General features: G+C 43.1%; 1 protein-coding gene across 2 annotated transcripts; it reads right to left on the reverse strand.

Annotated features, from left to right (window-relative positions):
• Positions 1–454: 454 nt before the first annotated feature.
• LOC139380539 (coagulation factor V) lies at positions 455–19,374 on the reverse strand. Of its 2 annotated transcripts, XM_071123284.1 has the most exons (26): positions 19,010–19,374; positions 18,526–18,584; positions 17,994–18,200; positions 17,248–17,330; positions 12,981–13,103; positions 11,895–12,107; positions 11,598–11,768; positions 11,124–11,345; positions 10,473–10,638; positions 10,027–10,207; positions 9,566–9,868; positions 9,196–9,343; positions 8,715–8,927; positions 6,311–8,495; positions 5,975–6,143; positions 5,530–5,766; positions 5,066–5,285; positions 4,666–4,845; positions 4,108–4,224; positions 3,825–3,896; positions 2,782–2,867; positions 2,325–2,480; positions 1,910–2,054; positions 1,589–1,740; positions 1,217–1,399; positions 455–997 (listed from the first exon to the last, which is right to left on the reverse strand). In XM_071123284.1, exons 2-26 carry the CDS (start codon positions 18,552–18,554, stop codon positions 851–853), a joined length of 6,108 nt encoding a protein of 2,035 aa, XP_070979385.1. In that variant the 5' UTR covers positions 18,555–18,584; positions 19,010–19,374; the 3' UTR covers positions 455–850. The 2 variants fall into 2 exon arrangements, with proteins under 2 accessions (XP_070979385.1, XP_070979386.1); XM_071123285.1 differs by lacking the exon at positions 18,526–18,584 and having other exon boundaries at positions 19,010–19,355.
• Positions 19,375–19,381: the final 7 nt, after the last annotated feature.

Consider the following 19,381-nt stretch of genomic DNA (forward strand, 5'->3'; position numbering starts at 1 on the left):
CTCTCTCCTGTCGGGTTCTTTTGCAGACCCAGCTCTGAGACATTCACACCTCTGGTGTCTCTTTTAGCAGGCAGGCAAACGGACAAACAGGCCCTGTGTTTGCAGCTGCACTTGGCTGTTGACTCTGGGGCTCCGAGGTGTGACATACACCCCCACAGAGGGGATTATCAGAGGTGCAAAAGGTGACACCTTCACCCCACTGGGCTGGGAGATCTCTCCTGTTCACACGCCTACAATGACAGGGAGTCTCTACCATCCACCTTTTCTCTCTGTCTACTCACTCCCTCAGGGTCGGGGTCAATTCAGAATTTGACCAAATGATACTATGGTAGAATGTAGTATTTAGTATTATATAGGAGGTACTGTATGTTTTATGCTTCCACAGTTTCATACCACGTGCCACAATCCTAGAATGAGGCACAGTGACTGACAAAACATGCAATATTTATAATATGCAATAATAGATTTTTTATTGACAAAAACTAATTAAATACTCTGAGTACTACTTACATTATTTACATTACATTCATGTTCAATTATGATACAACATACAAAGTATAAAGACGACATAGTAAAATGCATATTGCTCTATCTGCTAAGCTTTAGGCTACTTTCTTATGTATAAAGCCGTATTATTGTCTGTATCCTATATGAGCTAAGAGCTGAATCCCAATCTGAGAAACGTGCACATAACTCATACTTCCCCCAAATTTCCCTCAAATTTCCCTTTGACATCAAATCATCATTTATGTGATGGTTTGAGTTACTGCACGCACCTGACGTTTGGATGTGCATGAAGATCTTCAAGTAGAAATGTGATTTGTGCATCTTGGATGGGTGTGTGTGTCCCTCATTCAAAGTCACAGCCCAGCAGTTCTATCCTGAGCGTGATGGAGGTCTTCCAGCTCTGAGGGATGACTCTGATAAAGCGAGAGAAGATTGGAGGATAAATGTAGTTCTTCACATGGCCATTGTTATCCGTGTTGCCGGGGAAAGTCTGCCGGGAGAGTGGAAGACAGACAGCATGTCAGTATTTTGAACTCTTCATGTAATAGTATTATCAGATGAATACTTATTAGCGATAGCTTGGGTAGAGAAGTAACAGCAGGACTGTAAAATAACCCTCAATACCATCGCTTAATACCATCGCTTAATACCATCGCTTAATACCATCGCTTAATACCATCGCATAACCCTTTTGCCTGACTTTTCCTACCTTTGACATGTTCTCATCATCGTCAGTGTACTTCATCCAGTGTAGTCCATCATCGCTGTACTCCAGAGTGTAGCAGATGACGTACATCTCTGTACCCAGGGACTTGGCCCCCTGCGTTATGATACCTGTGATCTTCTTTACCTGGGCCAGCTCCACCTGCAGCCACTGGTTCATGTTGTTATTCTGGGGAGAGACAGGCGGGACAGAGGGATGACTGACCTGGAATGGTGAGTGTGCCCACATTAGTTTATACATACATTGTGTGTGTGTGTGGTGTGTGGTGTGTGTGTGTGTGTGTGTGTGTGTGTGTGTGTGTGTGTGTGTGTGTGTGTGTGTGTGTGTGCCTACATGGATCTGTGTGTGTTATCGTACCTTGGCTTGCCATGCGTTGATGGTGCCCTGTGTGTTGAGTCGTGCCAGTGAGGCTTGCCAGGAACCAGAGAACCAGCTGGAGGCTGTAGAGCTGGCAGTGATACGATGGTCCTCTATCCGCCTGCTCTCCATACCCAGGGGCACTGAGCAACCTGATGGAGGGAATTAGAATACTTTCACTTTATTACACGTTTATTGGGAAATATTTGTGCTCGAACATAGGCTTGGATGCTAACATTACATTAAACAGTAGGAATGCTACCCATCATCATTATCATCATCATTATCATCATCACCATCAACAACATCCTAATCGCTCACCGTCCAGCTCACAGCCGTAGTACTCCATGCGGACCATGGGCGAGTTGTGGGAGTGGAGAGGGTGAAGTCTGATAAACCGACCAATCAGGGGAGGGAAGAGGGTGTTGACCTTCACCTGATGAGCTTCCTCGTTACCAGTGAACGTCTGGAGAATGGAAGAAAAACATTTGGATTAAAAAATATAGTCATATGTACTGTATCTCTGTATATTTAGCAGTCATAGCATTAAACAAATTCAAAAGTATCTATCAAAAGTATAATTTCAGATTACCAGAAGTATCTCTGATTTTTGACAATGTAAATATAATGCAGTGCATATAACTAGAATAAGAGCAATGTTAGAAAGTAAACACATAATCCCGTCACATGTGTTCCATTGCTCTCCAACCACGCTGTTCTATAATGTACTCCTCACCATCCTGAACTCGTTGCTGTCTCCCTTGTAGTAGATCCACTTCCTCTTGTCCGTGCTGTAGGATATGGTGTAGTTGACCATGTAGTGGGAGGAGAACATCTGCTTGGCGCCCTGTGTCGCGACCTGACTGATCACCACGGGCCTCTGAAAGTCTACCTACAGGTCAATGGTCACAGTAGGCATCACTACAGGTGTCACCAAATAGGTATCACCACCCAGGCTTAAGTTGAGACACATAAAACCTCACCTATCGAGTTTACAGTGTCAGGAAATACTCAGGACCAAGGCATGACACTCATGTCACCCCACATCAACAGAGTGTATCCTCACAAAGACGCTGTAATGATATGATTATGCTGCCACCTGTAGGAAACGTTGAGGATTGCAAGCTCACTGCTCACCAGCTACATAATATTGCAGACACCACATGTATTCCCTGGGAGGTGAGGTTATGTACCTGTATCCAGCTGCCTGTCTTGTCTGTACTCCATGCATTGTATTTGCCTTGGTTGTTCAGTCTGGCCAGATGGGGCTCCCAGTAGCCTGCATAAGGAGAAACAAGTTAGTTAGAGGGTGAAACCAGCGGAGGCTGGTGGGAGGAACTATTGGAGGAGGGGCTCATTGTAATGTCTGGAATTGAATAAATGGAACGGAGTCCAACATGTGGTTTCCATATGTTTGATGAGTTTGATACCGTTCCATTTATTCCATTCCAGCCATTACAGTGAGGCCGTCCTCCTATAGCTCCTCCTACCAGCCTCCTCTGGGTAAAACACTGCAACTGTTAAAGTGGCACTCCAGTCTCATTTTCACCTCATGTTGCCCTTTCCTGCAGTCAAATGACCTAGTGACCTCATGGGTGGAATGTTATTCATATTTTTCATAATTTCATCATTAGTAAACATAAAATTAAACCCAGAAAATCCGGTGTTTCTGTGTCAAACGGTTTTGTTACATTTCAGTCTTCTGTGATGTATATCAAGTGTAATATTGAGACGCAAACTCAAAATCTTACACCTTTCAACTCCATATCTAACATGGTACAGGTGTCTTCTTCGTTTTAAGCCCATAACCATGTGTGTGAGGTGTTCACTTTTGTTTCAAAGTAGATTTGTTTAAGACTACTAAGTGTGACCCTGATTAGCCCATTTACTAAACAAAAGGCACATCTCAATAGGTGGTCCAGGTATGTCATGGCACAAGTGGGGGATGGGCAATTCCTCTTTTGTGATCTATTGTTCCTCAAGCAAGCAGGGAGGCTGATGACATCATGGATTCAGACCAATTCCTTGAAGTGTCTAAAAAACACTATTTTGCTCAAAACACTTCAAAAAAAAAAATCCTTTAGTATTTATACTTGGAATGTTGCTTTTGCAACAGTAAAAGTTAAAACATCACTGAAGGACATCTAACTTGGAAGGCTAGATGTCAGTTGGTAGTATTATTTCTGATTAGGCACCCAACATCTAGAGGGCGGAGGGATACTGAGTGTAAGGATACCTCTTTTGTCGTTCGCTGTGATCTGGTTGTCTTTGACGCTCCCAGAAATCAGACCCAGTGGATGGTAACACTCTGGAAAACACAAATAGATTTTATTATGGGACTGATTCTTTGGGATACTAACCGTTGATATGACTTGGATTGAGTCAATTCACTCAATAAGCATTGACACTAGCAGTAAAAACGACTCTCTGGGAGTTGAGATGGACATCACACCTTTGCTGTTACATGTGGCATTGAGAAATTGGTACCATTAGCATAAGTGCTTTTGAGTGGGTCATACTATTATCTAGAACCAGGAAGAGGGTCTGCATCCCTCTCTGTTGGGAGAGTCCAACCTCTGACTCCAGCTGCCACAGCCCCGGCTTGGAAGGCAACATCTCCAGAGTTGCAAAGCCCCCTGGGAAACAAAACCAGAGCAGGTTAGTAGTGTTGAGGAAAACTCTTTCCAAGGATCAACTAGGGATAATTATCCAGTTATTAAGAGTTTATTCAAGCAATTGCAGACAAGATCACACTCGGAGAGGAACTCAAAGGATACAGAGTCACACAGTCATTATATACTCATACTTAGCTGCTTGCCTCTCCGAGGGGGAGGCAAGGTTACACGAGAGATAGCAGGACTTGGCTCCACTTCTTTCAAGCATTGTACAAACAAGAACAGGTTCTGAACAGAATCAGTTCTCACAGCCTACGCGACTAAGTGAAACAACAGTGTTTTCCCACTCAAATACACACAGTACATATAACACTTTTCAACTCAAGCATTTACATAGCATTAGAACCGTTTTGCCCTAAATGTGAAAAAATATGTCATCTATCCATCCAGTTAAGTTCTCACCAGGCAGCAGCGGGTAGACAGCCTGGGTGTGGTCCCTGGTCTGTTTGTGGATGAAGGTCTGGCCGTGGAAGTGGACACTGTGGAGGTCTCTGGGAGATCCCATGTTGAAGAGGTGCCAGCGGACCGTCTGGTTAGTGTACATCCTCAGACCCTTCAGACTGAAGATGATTCCGTTGATGGCTGCTCCCCCCCCACATACACACAACCCCCAACAAATTAACGATTAAACAATCTCTGTTTTGTAAATTTGTCTCTGTTGTTCATTACGCATATCATGATTTTACAACCAAAAATCCAAAATCAAGACTTGATCCAGGAGGGACCAGCCATGACCCACTAGTCAGTTATCCACCATTACCTTTCATTTAGTCAAAATGGTGTTAGATTAGAAGGTGCCTACCGCTGAATTTGAGGTTATCGCTGAAGTCATGGTCCATCACCCTGGCTCGTTTGTTCTTCCTCTCCATTATCTCATGGTTCTTCTCGTAGTACCAGCTCTTGGACTCATCGAAGGTCATGAAGAGGAGCATGAACTCCCTCATGTCCACTGCCTTCGTGCTCAGAGTGCCCTTACGACACACCAGCAATGGCCCAATCAGACCAGAGTTTATATCTTTCTCCTGGATGAGACGAGAGAAAACAAACAATCAAACACTAGATTATTGGAATATCCCTCAACAGATCACAAAGACACAACAGGTTAGTGTAGGAGATGCTTCAGAGGGTAAGACATCACACGTCAACACAAAGTTCAAAATCACATTAAATACCTCAGAAGCACAAAAGGGACTATACATAGAAAATAGTGATGTTGTATCAGCTACGTTAATTAACTAAACCATCAGAAGGTAAGTGTTTACTCACAGGGTTAACCCCAGAGTAGTAGGCCCAGGTGCGACAGTCTGACTCGTCTCCGGTGGGCCCGACATTGGCGTTGACCTTCCAGAGGTATGTGTATGTGGTGTTTGGCTGGACTTCGTTGTCATACTTGTACCAGTACTTGGACTCGTCCTCGTAGGACAACCCCTCTGTCTGCTTGGTGTAGGAAACCCCATTGGCGTGCAAGGAGTACGGGCGGCTGGCCAGGTTCCTGAAAAATACCTACAGACCAAGGACACACATTTCATTTCCTGAAAAATACCGTAATACCTACAGACCAAGGACACACATTTCATTTCCTGAAAAATACCGTAATACCTACATACCAGGAACATCAGTTTGATTACATGGTCCATTATTCATGATCATGGGCAAAACGCACCTACAGTAGATTCATGCAAAAGGTAGCCGTCAGGGTTTCCTGTCTTACCATTATGGTCTGCCCAACCTCTGCCTTGATGACTGGCCCCAGGATGCCCAGGTGTTCGTCCATCTCCCCCCGGATATCTGGCGTGCTGAACGTGCTGTCCAGGTAACCTCGGAACACTACCTTGGTGAATCTTGTGGACCTGTCGGCTTTCTGTGTCTTATCCATCCTCCTGTTGTGGAGAGACAATGGACAAAAGGTTTTATGGAACAAAAAAGAAGGTACGCATAAATCCAGTCAGAAAAAAATATCATTTGAGCACATAGAACAATAAACAAGGGACATTATGTTTTCCCAACACATCCCACACCTCAGCCCCATCCGCTCTTTTGTCCTTACTTCTGTCCATAGCCCCCGTAGTCCCACTGCACCTCCTCCGCAGTAATGAAGTATGTCCTCACGTTATCACCCGCCATTTTGAGGAAATATTTAGCATTCTCATCCAGAGTTAGGTCATGCATGTCCTCCTTCTCTTTGTATGGGTCAATGTAGTCGACGTACTCATACTCCTCTCTAGCGCTAACCGCTGCCATGTCTAGGACAGCATCCGGGTCATCACTGCCGTCACTCTGGACATAAATCTCATAGTCGCTGAAGTCGGGTCGTGGCACGCCAATCACAATGGCTTTGTTTGAGAAGTCCTCCTCGCTGGAAATGGGTCGGGTCCCTCTGGGGGTTTGACCGGTGATAGGAGGGGGTTTGAAACCCCTGGGGGAGAAACTGCGGCCTCTCGGAGGCTGGGGCTTGTACTCCTTCTTCTTCTTGGTTTTCATGGCATAGCCTTTACGGGGTCTTTGTCTGCGGTGGACGACCTTGATGTTGGGTTTCCGTATTTCCGGAGTTGGGCTTGGTTCCAGCGTATTTGGCGGCTCTGGGAGCTCGTTTCCAATATATTTTATCATGTGATCTGGCATCTCCATTGGGACCATCCCGTGTGTCCCCTCATAGCCCCAGTGCTCCCCCTGCAGGTCAACAGAGATGGTGCGGATGACCTCACTCCTGTTGTTTCTCAGGTAGATTACCACTTCCTCCTTGGAGCTCTCGGAACTCTGGGATAGAATCTCCTCCGAGCTGCTGTCTGGCTGCTGATTGGTTGACAGTGACAGATTGGCCGCAGCAGGATTAGCGTCAGTAGTCTCATTAGAGAATTCTGAGCTTTCTGAGGACAACTCTACAACGGCATCCGGCACAGCGGCGTTCTTTTCACTCTCAGAACTAGTCTCCTCTGATGAATTCCAGTGGTTCAAACCAGAAGTGTTTGCTGTGCCATTTTGTTTGGGCACTATGTCAGAGAATGTTTCAATGTCTGATGGTTGTGTGCCATTTTGTGGCACCACACTGCTGACGTTGCCAGGTGTGGATGTGGCGTCAGAGAAATAGGTACCATTTCCTTGCTCAGTGGTGGTGTTGGTGTCCAATGAACCGTTCACGGTTATGTTACCACTATCCTCAGTTTCAAGGTCAAAGTTGGTCATGTTGTGTTCTTCCACCAAGGTAAAAATGAACTCTGCAACTTCAGCACTCACCACACTCTCTGATTGGTTGGTTATATTCGGAGATGAATTTGAAGCTGTTCCGTTTTCATTGGATGGAGCGGTTGTAGACTCTCTGACCAGGAGTACAATATCGTTGCCGTCAATCCCCTTGTTCTCTTCTGTGGTGTTGGAAGAGGGGTCGGGAAGAGGCACAGAGTAAGAGAAGACATCGCCTCGTGTAATCCTTCCCTCTAACTCTCCCACTAATGCTTCAACTTTTGAGGTGCTATTCACAGTGGCCCAATCCCCTCTGATCTGCATCACTCTCTCACTCTCAGCCTTTGAGCTATTGTTGAACGGACCTGGTGAAGCTTTGGTTGCTGTAACTTCTGTACTATTGGTACTTACTGAAGTGATGTTGCTGTCGACAAATGATAAACTGTTGTTATGAGCTGTTATGTTCTTTGATTCAGTCTCAGCCATTGAAGAGCTGTTAAGATTTGAGTCTAACTGATCTGTGGTAAAGTTCAGCGCTTCTGTTGCATTCTCAATTATGCTCTTGTTCAACAAAGCCTTTGTCGTAAAGTTGCCCCCGTCAATCGTCTCCCTCTCGGCCAATGACGTGTTTGTAGGTGCATCGTAAGAGGATGAGGTGTGGTTTGCATTCGCGTCTCCGTCGGGATCAGGCACATCAGCGCTATCGTAGTCGTACGGAGAGAGATCCAACATCTCCACGTCCGTCTCATTCGTCTTTTTCTTGATTGACCTAAGATCCAGAAAATCGGCCCAGCCCGCTGTATAATCATCAACCTCCACCGTGTTCTTTTTCTCTTTCACCTCGTCCCTCTTCTCCTTATCTTTAGCCTCGTTAATGTCCATGGGTTTCCAGATGGAGAAGTCAGCGCTGACCTTCGGATCCGTCACTGTCGCCGCCACGGCCTCGTCTTCGTATTCATAGACGTAGTCTCGGAAGCACTCTACGTCTCTGAACTTCACACGCATTCCCTTGGTGGTCTCATGGGAGTTCATGGAAGCCAGCAGCCAAACACCTAACAAAAGAACAGACCATATTTAGTCCTTGAATCCTAACAAAAAGGAAACATTTTACATCATCTTAATCCTGTATTGTGCCTGCTGTAGAGTTGACGGTTGAAGACCCAAATGCATTTTCCACCACTAACCTATCTATTGCATCTTGTAGAACTACGGGTTAGAGGTTTGGAAGTTGAGTGTGCGGAGTGTATGGCCAGTTAACCCCGCTGACTCACCAATGTTATCCATGTTCATGGTGATGGTCTCTCCGGTCATGGGGAACAGGCTGAGGAAGTCCTCCGTCTGATCGTTCAAGTCGAAAGTGTGACCGTAGAAGGTTGCAGTCTGAATGTAGTCCTGCTCTCCAACACTGGACACGTGCCACGTCACGATCTCACCATTGCAGAAGCCCAGCAGCTGACCACTCTCGAACACGTAACCGTTAATCGCTGGGGGAGGAAATGATACCATTTAAGTCAATACAGGAAGTGGTCAGATTTGAGGAACATTATTATTCTGAATATGAAGCACAGTTTTTGACAGTGATAGGCAGTTGATTTTTATGAATGTGATTCTTCTATGTGGAGTGCATTCTAGATAGGAGGAAAGATTTAGTATGTGATACATTTTCTCAATTTCAATAATCTTCTGGCTGTCCCAGACCATTCCTGTCTCTAAAATGTATGAATTGTTTTGATGAAGGGAAGTGATACTCACTATGCATAACGTTTGATTTATAAAACTCTGGGTCTTCTTTCTTGACCTTTGCTGGTTCACTGTACGATACAATGTTGTCATCTAGATACCAGCTCTTATTCTCATCAAAAACAGTAAACATGGCGTGCTGTTCTTTGTCTGATTTCAGCTGCAGAGACAAAGCTTCATTTAACACTGTATATCCAAAATCTGTAAAAGTACATTGTATTAAATTCTGTTCTGGCATTAGTAGAGGAGAGAGGCCAGTTGCAGTACCTATGTAGTAGTAGTAAAATGTTATAGTAGTGCAGTAGTAGTAATGAAGTAGCAGTAGTATAGTACCTGCATGTTCCTTAGAAGTGATGTATTAGTAATTGAGTAGAAGTCGTACCTGCACATTCCTCTTGTTGAGGGACTGGCTCTTGCAGATGAGCAGAGGTCCAACTAGGCCTGAGGCGATGTCTCGGGGTGTGTTCACTGCACTGTGGTACATACGGGTCAGGCATTGCGAGTCGCCCGCCAAAGGTTCATCCTCTTCGATCACCTGCCACACATAGGTATGCGTCTCGCCAGGCTGAACCCCATGGGTCTGGTTACCTCCTGCCGGGTAGTTGGCCCCCTCTGCTACTTTGTCGATGGTCAGTCCGTGTGGGTAGATGCTGTACGGCCGTGTGGCCATGTTCTTAAAGACAATCTGTGAATGTGGGGAACAGTTGCTTGAGAAGGCACTGGCAAAAGACAATTGTGGACACAGTTTAGTGTTCATGCATGGAGAAGAAGGTAGAATACACATCTTAACAACTTAAGAATTTAAAAAAGTGGGCATTTGAAAATAGAACATTTTTATCTCACCTTGATGACATCATGGATCTGCGCCCTGATGACAGGGCCAATGATGCCCACCTCCATCTTCCTCTGTTTGTTTTCGGCCCTCTCAGTGAACTTGGCATCTTTGTACTGCGTGTACACTGCCTTCTTATATTTCTGGCCTATACGCTCTGGGCTTCGCTTCAAATACTTGAACTTGAAGTCTCTGAGAGAAACAGGAAGAGAAACGGATGTGATGTCACAGGAAGTCAGGTCACACTGAGATTAGTCAAGATCAATGGAGAATGGAGAATGGAGAATGTCAAAGTGGCGATCATGTCACAAATACAACGATGGTACTATCTATTACTGTATTAAGCTGAATTTGTTCCCAATTCTAAATTGGCTGAATTTAGTTTAGATAGATAAATCATTGTGGGCTAAAGTAAAGCGAAATGAGTAAGTCAATAAATATCTGTAAAGCTGTTCACCCGTCAATGTATTCTGGCATGTTTGGTGCGTAGTCCCAGACAACCTCCTCAGCTGCGATATAATAGGTCCACTCCTGGCTCTCTCGTTTCTGCTTGATGGTCAGCTTACGTTTGGGAGGGTTAAAGCCCTCGCAGCTCCTCACTTCTACAAAGCCATGCATACCAGCTGCAACAGCAGAGAAGTTAGTTTGTTCAGGAGGGTCATGTTGATTTAACATGTTGGGAATAGAACATTACACATTCAATCAATCAAACTTGATTCAAAGTGCATTTCAAAATGTCAATACACTACAATATATCTGAATAAACCTCAATCTGTTCTGTGGTCCATCACAGTAAATCTCACACCACACATATTCTCATAACCCATATGCAAATATAATACACACTTAGAATTTTTTTTTGCTATCTAGAACCTAAAATGGTTCTTCGGCTGAACTCTTTAAAATATGTATTTTTGGGTTCCAGGTAGAACTATTTTCGGTTATATGCAAAATCCTTTCCACAAAGGGTTCTACATGGATCCCAAAAGAGTTCTACCTGGAATCAAAAAGGGTTATTCTATGGGGACAGCCAAATAACTGTTTTGGCACCCTTTTTTCTAAGAGTGTAGCTCGGTTATATGAATGTCATCAAGCCATTAACACGCACCCTCCAGGTGCTTGCTGGTGTGTGAGGAGAGGAGCCAGCGGCCCGTGTTGACGGCGGTCATGTTGGCGCTGGTTGCAGTGCCAGCGATCAGGCCCACCGAGGAGACCCGATGGTCAGCCTGCTGCAGGACCTGCCCATTGATGTGCACCGAGAACAGCTCAGGCTCTGAACTCATGCCGACCAGGTGCAGGCTGACAGAGGTGTGGGCGCAGACAGTCAGACCTGGGGGGAAGGGAGGGACAGGAGGAGGAGATGGAGAGAAGACAGGGAGGGGGACAGACTTGAGGAAGGAATGAGCCCACTACACGCTCTATACCCATATAATCTGAGAAAGGTGGAAGCAATAGTTCCAAGCAACAACCAGCTGGGATGGAACAACTAAAGCAGACAACCTAAACTACCTAAAGCACAACAACCATTATCTGTAGATATCAGCAGAACTCAGAGTGATGAGAGAGGATCTGACTGACTGACCTGGCACTGATCCGTTGGTGTATCCATTGATTGTGTGTTTGATGTGGCTTTGAGTGGCAGTGGCACTGTCCATCTTTGGCTTATACCAGCTCTTACTCTCATCCAACACTCCCATGAGGAAGACGTATTCCTGGTGGAACAACACCTGTTCTCCAGACACGTCAAGACTACCTGGAGGGAGGTACAGAGGGTGGTTCAGTTCATTTATTTCTGGTTACTTACTGACATGGTTGTTTTGGTACTTATGCCACTGTGTCAGGAATAGGCCTCATACATTTCACATTTACATGTACATACCTGCTTTACAGATGAGCAGGGTGCCGATCAGTCCTGAGTTGTAGTCCTTGACAATGTCAAAGTGGGAGAGGTACGTGTAGGTGAGACAGGAGGGGTCTGCGGCCCGGGGGACAATGTCTGATGTCACCTCCCAGTAGTATGTGTGTTCACCTCCAGGGGGCACCGCATCGTCTTCCTTCTCAAATTGAGACGTGTTGTCAAAGTACAGGGAGCCTAAAGGGAGGGAGACATGTTTGGTTCATAATAATAAAATAAAGCAGAATGAGAAATAACTTAATTGCCATTTAATGATCAGAATTTGTCTTGATGTTGTACAAGGTTAAAACTTTGTCACCTGGCCTGATTCGCCTATACTCTAAATAAACATACAATTTACAGTGACCCCAGTTAACATTTAACAAATGGCTAATCTCCAAAATATGCAAACCATCTTCATAAAAAATGGTAGAATCTAGGAAAATCTGGGGAATTTAAGAGGTCTATTCACTGCCATCTTGTTACGATGTTACACAACCTTGCAATGGCACAATTAATTTTGAGTTAAGAATGAATTAAAGAGTAATAACACTACATCCTGTGCATTTACAAAACTCTTCTCTCAACCCCCCAAGGCTTTATTAGGGGAAATCATGGATTTCCACAGGTTTTTAGGGAGTATCCTTTGGACTTTAGGACTGGCTTATATGTTAATCTGTCTGTCCTGGTTAATATTAATGAAAAGGCCAAACACAGCTGCTTGTGTTGCACAACATGTGTACTTAACTGAATGAATAACATTCAAAATGCCCTAAGTCCCCCTTTTCCAACCACATCAATGACTGTCTAGGCCACAGGATGGGTGAATCTGTCTGGGATAGAATACCTCACTGTTTCCACATAGTTACCACAGTCATAATGACAACAACCATGGCTAGACTTGTAGATTGTTGGACATTTCCCGACAAATTTTAATAAATGATATCTGTAGAATTCTGGACGAGAACACTTAGTGGGAATACCTGTCAAAAAAAATCCCAATTTAAAAGTAACCACCAATGAGCTCTGATAGGCCAGTTAATACAGACGACATCATTGGTTTGTACCCACCCTCTGACTGCTTCCCGTAAGCGATCCCGTGGGCATGGAGGCTGTAAGGACAATCCGCCATGTTCTTGAACATGACCACAATGGTCTCTCCCTCTTGACCACGGATGGTGGGCCCAAGGAGCCCTGCAAAACACAACAAAAACACATTGGTTAAGAGGGATGTTCTTGCTGCTAATTTAGTTATTTTTTCTGAACAGTCAAAATCGTGTGTTCATGAAATTGGATGATATTTGGATGAAACCAGATCAAAGTATGATGAGCAAAGTATGAAAAATGACTGTTGCTTCTAAACTGATCAAGTTTGACGATAAAGTTACTGGTCCCATCCCCCATGTCAAACACTTGGGTTCATTATTAGGGTGATATTTTAATACACCTATGGTAACATGATATTCTCTTACCTAATTTAAATAAGTAACACTTTGTAACCAACATCAGAGATAGCGTCTTGGCAGAGGGGAGTGGTTTATATAGTTCTATAGCTACCCTACTGGTGTCAAAAATTGACTGTAGGGTGTTAGCAAAATAAAAGTTTACATTATTCATATCTGGCAAAGATACTTATATGTTTTCCCTTTCATCTGTGTCTGGTGTTAGCTAGTTATTGGCTAGCTAGGTCTTCATCTGTGTCTGGAGTTAGCTAGTTACTGGCTAGCTAGGTCTTCATCTGTGTCTGGTGTTTGCTAGTTACTGGCTAGCTAGGTCTTCATCTGTGTCTGGTGTTAGCTAGTTACTGGCTAGCTAGGTCTTCATCTGTGTCTGGTGTTAGCTAGTTACTGGCTAGCTAGGTCTTCAGCCAGCATGGAACAAAAGGGGGCGGGGGTCATTCAAAACGCTGACGCAGTTGTCAAGTCAACACATCCGTCAGTGCTTCTGTGAAACGCATCACAAGAGATATGCGAAATGGGAGATGTTTGAGTTGCTTTGTGCATCACCAAATTTACATGATGATTTTACCGCAACACTACTTACTTAATCCATGTTGCTTGACATAGGTGTCTCATAGAGTTCATGAATATAAGCTCCCTTCCCACTCAGCCAGTCTTTTGAACTTCCTGGTAGTTAGCCATTGAATAAAAAGTACTATCCAAACCAATATTATTGGTGATATTTTAGTCACTCAAAATTATGTTTTACTTGGGAATCAGAATGGCTGTGAGGGACCTTTAAAAGCCTACACATTCGTGGTGGTGAACTCAATATCATCCCGTACAATGCAAAGCACTTTGTGACTAAAGGCGCTATAGCACACAGCAAATTGGTGTTTATTTTTCAGTATAACATTTCTAGTCTTCATTCAGGAGTTAAATTCACACTGTAAGAGTGAAATTAACACTCAGTGTTGGTGTTAATAACCAGAGTTATTGTTTTATACTGTGGAGATTAAAACAGTCCCATCAAAACCACACCTATCATTATTATATTTCTCAGCATGCTACTGCAGCTAGTTTTTTTTTAGGATTGTTTTTAATATCTGTGCTTTTGCATGTACAGTACCAGTAAAAGGTTTGTACACACTTACTCATTCAAGGGTTTTTCTTTATGTTTTACTATTTTCTACATAGTAGAATAAAACTATGAAATAACCGATATGGAATCATGTAGTAACCAAAACAGTGTTAAACAAATCAAAATAGATTCTTCAAAGTAGCCAACCTTTGCCTTGATGACAGTTTTGCACACCCTCTGCATTCTTTTCCAACAGTCTTGAAGGAGTTCCCAAATACTGTATGCTGAGCACATGTTGGCTGCTTTTCCATAAATTTGAACAAGTCACACCGTTTAATTTAAATGCATTCCAGGTGACTATCTGCTAACGTTTCCGTCCCGGAGCTAGCACCAACTAGCCTGGGGCTAGCCCATGCTAGACTCATCTCCCGGCTCACTCCTGGGCTACAATATCCGACCCCTTCTACTGCCGGTACGGGGCACGGAACCCCACTGATCCTCTATGACTGGAATACTGACATAATCTGCCCGGGGATTCCAACAAGCCCCTCAGGTGCGACACCCACTGAAGGCACATTCTGCTAACCTGCTATGCCTGCTAGCTACCTAGAGCTACTTGGAACCCTACTAACTCCCCGACCGGTCTATCGACGTCACCGCACGAAGAGGCAAAAACAGACTTACCCCCATCGCGACGTCCCCCAAAGGCTAACTTGCTAGCCCCGGTCTACTAACTGCTAGCTTGCCTGCCCCGGTCTGCTAACTGCTGGCCCCTGCTAACTGCTTGCTTGCTAACCCGGTTTGCTAACTGCTAGCTTGTTTAGCCCCGGCATACTAACTGTTAGCGTGTTAGCATCAGCCTGCTAACTGTCTGAATCGTCGTGCGTCGATCACCATAGCAGCATCCACTCGTAGCATGCGCTCCATCAGGTATATCTCACTGGTCACCCCCAAAGCCAATTCCTCCTTTGGTCGTCTTTCCTTCCAGTTCTCTGCTGCCAATGACTGGAACAAACTGCAAAAATCTCTGAAGCTGGAGACTTATATCTCCCTCACTAGCTTTAAGCACCAGCTGTCAGAGCAGCTCACAGATCACTGCACCTGTACATCCCCTCATCCCCGTATGTATTTATTTATCTTGCTCCTTTGCACCCCAGTATCTCTACTTGCACATTCAACTTCTGCACATCTACCATTCCAGTGTTTAAATTGCTATATTGTAATTACTTCGCCACCATGGCCTATTTATTGCCTTAACTCCCGTATCTTACCTCATTTGCACTCACTGTATATAGACTTTTTGTTTTCTTTTGTTCTACTGTATTATTGACTATGTTTGTTTATTCCATGTGTAACTCTGTGTTGTTGTATGTGTCGAATTGCTATGCTTTATCTTGGCCAGGTCGCAGTTGCAAATGAGAACTTGTTCTCACCTAGCCTACCTGGTTAAATAAAGGTGAAATAAAAATAAAATTAAAATAAAGCTGTTTAGAGACTGCCAAGAGTGTGCAAAGCTGTCATCAAGGCAAAGAGTGGTTACTTTGAAGAATCTCAAATATAAAATATATTTGGATTTTTTTAACACTTTTTTGGTTACTACATGATTCCATATGTGTTATTTCATAGTTTTGATGTCTTCACTATTATTCTACAATGTCAAAAATAGTCAAAATAAAGAACAACCCTGGAATGAGTGGGTGTGTCCAATCCTGAAAGTTGTTCTGAATGCAAGTTGCAGGTGAATAAAAGTTCCGACCATTGGATATCTTAACTCTGTCTGGATTCCTATAGGTATTACGTAACACTTTACAAGCCAGCATAATGTGACTTTCAGGCCTGCTGTGGCGGGTTAACCAGAGGTTTCATAACACCACTGTGTTAGGATAAAACTAGGTAATCAAGTAAGCCAATAAATAAGTGCTTATGATATATGTAATGTATTGTTATAGTTTAATTTTAATGATGACATTTATCCAGGAAATAACTTGGTGAAAACCACAGGCCTTTAGCAGGAAATAATTCTACAACCATGTCTCTGTCACTAACAAGTACAGTCATGGGTGTTAACTCTACAATTTACTCAAAAAGAAAAGGAACCCTGGGAAATATGCAAATGAGACTTTACACCATACAGTGTTAAAACAACAGCCAAAAATGATTTACTGTAAAACTACAGGTGTTCATTTCTTACACTGAAAAAGTGTAACAGAGTCAGCACTTAGCAAAGGGAGTCCATTTTACGCCAAATCAAGTGTTATGCTTTACACTGTAGCTGTTGCGTATTACGCTACAGTAGAGCTAAGCAAACACCAGAATCGAGTTCCTTTGAAAACTTTAAAAGTAAAATGAGGAACACTGCAATAGAGTTAAATCTTTAAAACTTTCTAAATTATTATTTCAATACCAGTTCAGTTCATTGACAATAGTGTACATTTGACACTTTCAGAGTTAAATTCACACCATTGATTTTGCTGTGCAGTTAAAGGTGCTATTACAGAAACTCAGTTCATCATTCAACATGATACATTGTCATTGGGTCAGAAAAGAAGATGGAGTAGAAGGTCCAATGAAAATGTAATGTCCTCTTTATTCCAACCACTCTGAAAGACACACATACAGTACATGCAGACAGGAGTACATGTATCTTATCATGTTTATTATGTTTATCAGTCATGAGGGAACTTGAGGTGGAGTTGTGACTGTATGGGCAAACAGGAACATTCACTAATGAAAGACAGTCTGTATGTGGGATAGCCCAGACTCATACACATAATTTACCCGACAACGGTGAAAACGCCAAAGCATAAACATAATTTACCTAGCCAGGAAGGATGGGTCTTGGCCTGCTTGAATCCCTTCTCATACTCCCTGTAGACCGCTTTCCTATAGGAGGGGCCAGACCTAGACAACAATGGAAAAACACAAACGGTGAATGAACAGAAAAGGACCCAATATAAAACATACAGTGGGTGATATAGAAAGACAAATTCTACACATAATTCAGTAACTTAAATACATAATTATCATGTACATCCTTTTATATTCCCCAGTCTAGGTTCACACCATAAAGGTGATAATAATCAAGAACTTAGCTGGAGATTGTAAATGTACTGACTTTACATTAAAACAGAAAACATAATTATTAAAGCCTAACTTTTTCCAATGAGGACAATATTGCCTTCTAAGCAGACTGTACTCGTCACATAATTGATGGAGATACTTGACATACACACAATGATATAAAGAAAGAACAGTACGTTTTCATTTTTGTCCCATGTTCCATTCAATGGAACACAAGTGAGAGAGCACTGTGGTGCTGCCATGACCTATCCACCTGATCAAACAATTACACGATACACCCTCCAAGAAGACAAGAGCCAAATCAACTCAGTAAATCTGTAATGTAGTCAACAGCATATGCCAACCACTTGAATTAACACTGCTCTTAGCGAGGTCAAAAAGATTCAACTTCACATGCAGGACCCAATACAAAGACAAAAGGTCACAGAAAAAAAGGAATATAGTAAATCTCATATAAAGCTATTAACTAGTTTTTAGTTTTACCTCTGTGGTCCATTAGATGTGTAGTCCCAGTCTATGTTCACAGCAGCAATATAGTAGTATCTCTTTCTGTCTGAGTGCTGTTCTGCTGTTGTGTGGGACAGTAGAACCGAGAAGAGCACCAGGAGAGGCAGGAGACGGTGAGTCCATTCCCAGGAACGAAGCCTCATATCTGGGGTTGGAACTCCAGGTGTGGACAGTCTGTCTGTTCTGGATGACAGGAAACTGTTATCTGACAAAAAGAGTCCACTCTGTGCTTTATCACAGGACACAGACAAAAGCACACACGCACACACAGACACACACACAGACACACACATAGACAAACAAACAAGTCCCAGCCAGGGCATTGCGCAGTGTTCCAACGTATTTTTTCAATCTTGTTAATTGAAACCACATGATTTACTGTTAGTCACTCCTAGCGAAGCAATTTCCTTCACACATGTTACTACGCACTGGAGATGACACTCTTGTTTTGATATTTATTCAGAACTGTTCCAGACCTCAGACTTTAAGATAATAAATCATTCCTTACTGTGCACCATGGGTGTCCCACAGATGCATTCCCAAAAAGTTTCCATGATAAGCCTGGACCTGTTCATTCATCACCAGGGACAGATAGTTCAGCAACAGCCCATGCACGACAATGGTTGGAGAAAAAGGGAAGAATGGCAAGTGTAGGGAACCAGGTCAAAATTCAACTAAAAGGCAACTTGCGATTTCTCCTCCGGTTGTCATACCTGTGTTATACCTGAGCCTGTGTTACTACCTGCACAAATCCCTATGCAATGAGTATACAGAACTTACTAAAGTTGAATAATCAGTCATATATTTTTTAACAAAAGGAAAGACAATGGCAAACTTGCACTCATACCTTTGTATAACTATTTTTGTTTCTTGCTAGACAGTGGACCTACTAAACAGCACAGTGTTAACAAGGGATTGCATAATCACAGACATTAGTCTGAATTTTAATTCAGTATACCAATCATAGTATGCAATTAAGCTGCAATACATACCTTCTTGGGTGACCAAACAAAATTCACATAAATGTAGTTATAGATATGTCATTATCGTTGAAAGCAAGTACTAAAAGCGGTAGATCTGTTCTATGTGCGCTATTTCTATCCCTCCCGTTTTTAAACTTCGGTTTTACGTATTTAACTTTTGTTTTTGTACACCAGCGTTAAACAACTGAAAATACAATATTTTTGGTTACGGAAAATATATTTCACATCGGTTTGGATTATACAATGATTCTCTACACTATACTTGCTTGTTTTGTCACATAAACTAAAAATAGGTGAACTATTAAAATTTTAGCAGCCAGGACATGGCGAGGGATTTCTGAATCGCGCATCTTCTAAATACGTTAAAACATGACGTCGCCA

Source organism: Oncorhynchus clarkii, chromosome 22 (genome assembly GCF_045791955.1).
Source record: "Oncorhynchus clarkii lewisi isolate Uvic-CL-2024 chromosome 22, UVic_Ocla_1.0, whole genome shotgun sequence".
Lineage (NCBI taxonomy): Eukaryota > Metazoa > Chordata > Actinopteri > Salmoniformes > Salmonidae > Oncorhynchus > Oncorhynchus clarkii.

Bases quoted from the DNA above. Each gene is read 5' to 3' on its own strand.
- LOC139380539 (XM_071123284.1), bottom strand. From the start codon at position 18,554: ATGCATCTGTGGGACACCCATGGTGCACA. The intron at 3,897-4,107 runs GTATGACCCACT...TGTGTTTTCCAG, and splicing joins CTTCCTGGTTCTAGATAATA to AGTGTTACCATCCACTGGGT. The intron at 2,055-2,324 runs GTGAGGAGTACA...TCCATTCTCCAG, and splicing joins ACAGCAACGAGTTCAGGATG to ACGTTCACTGGTAACGAGGA.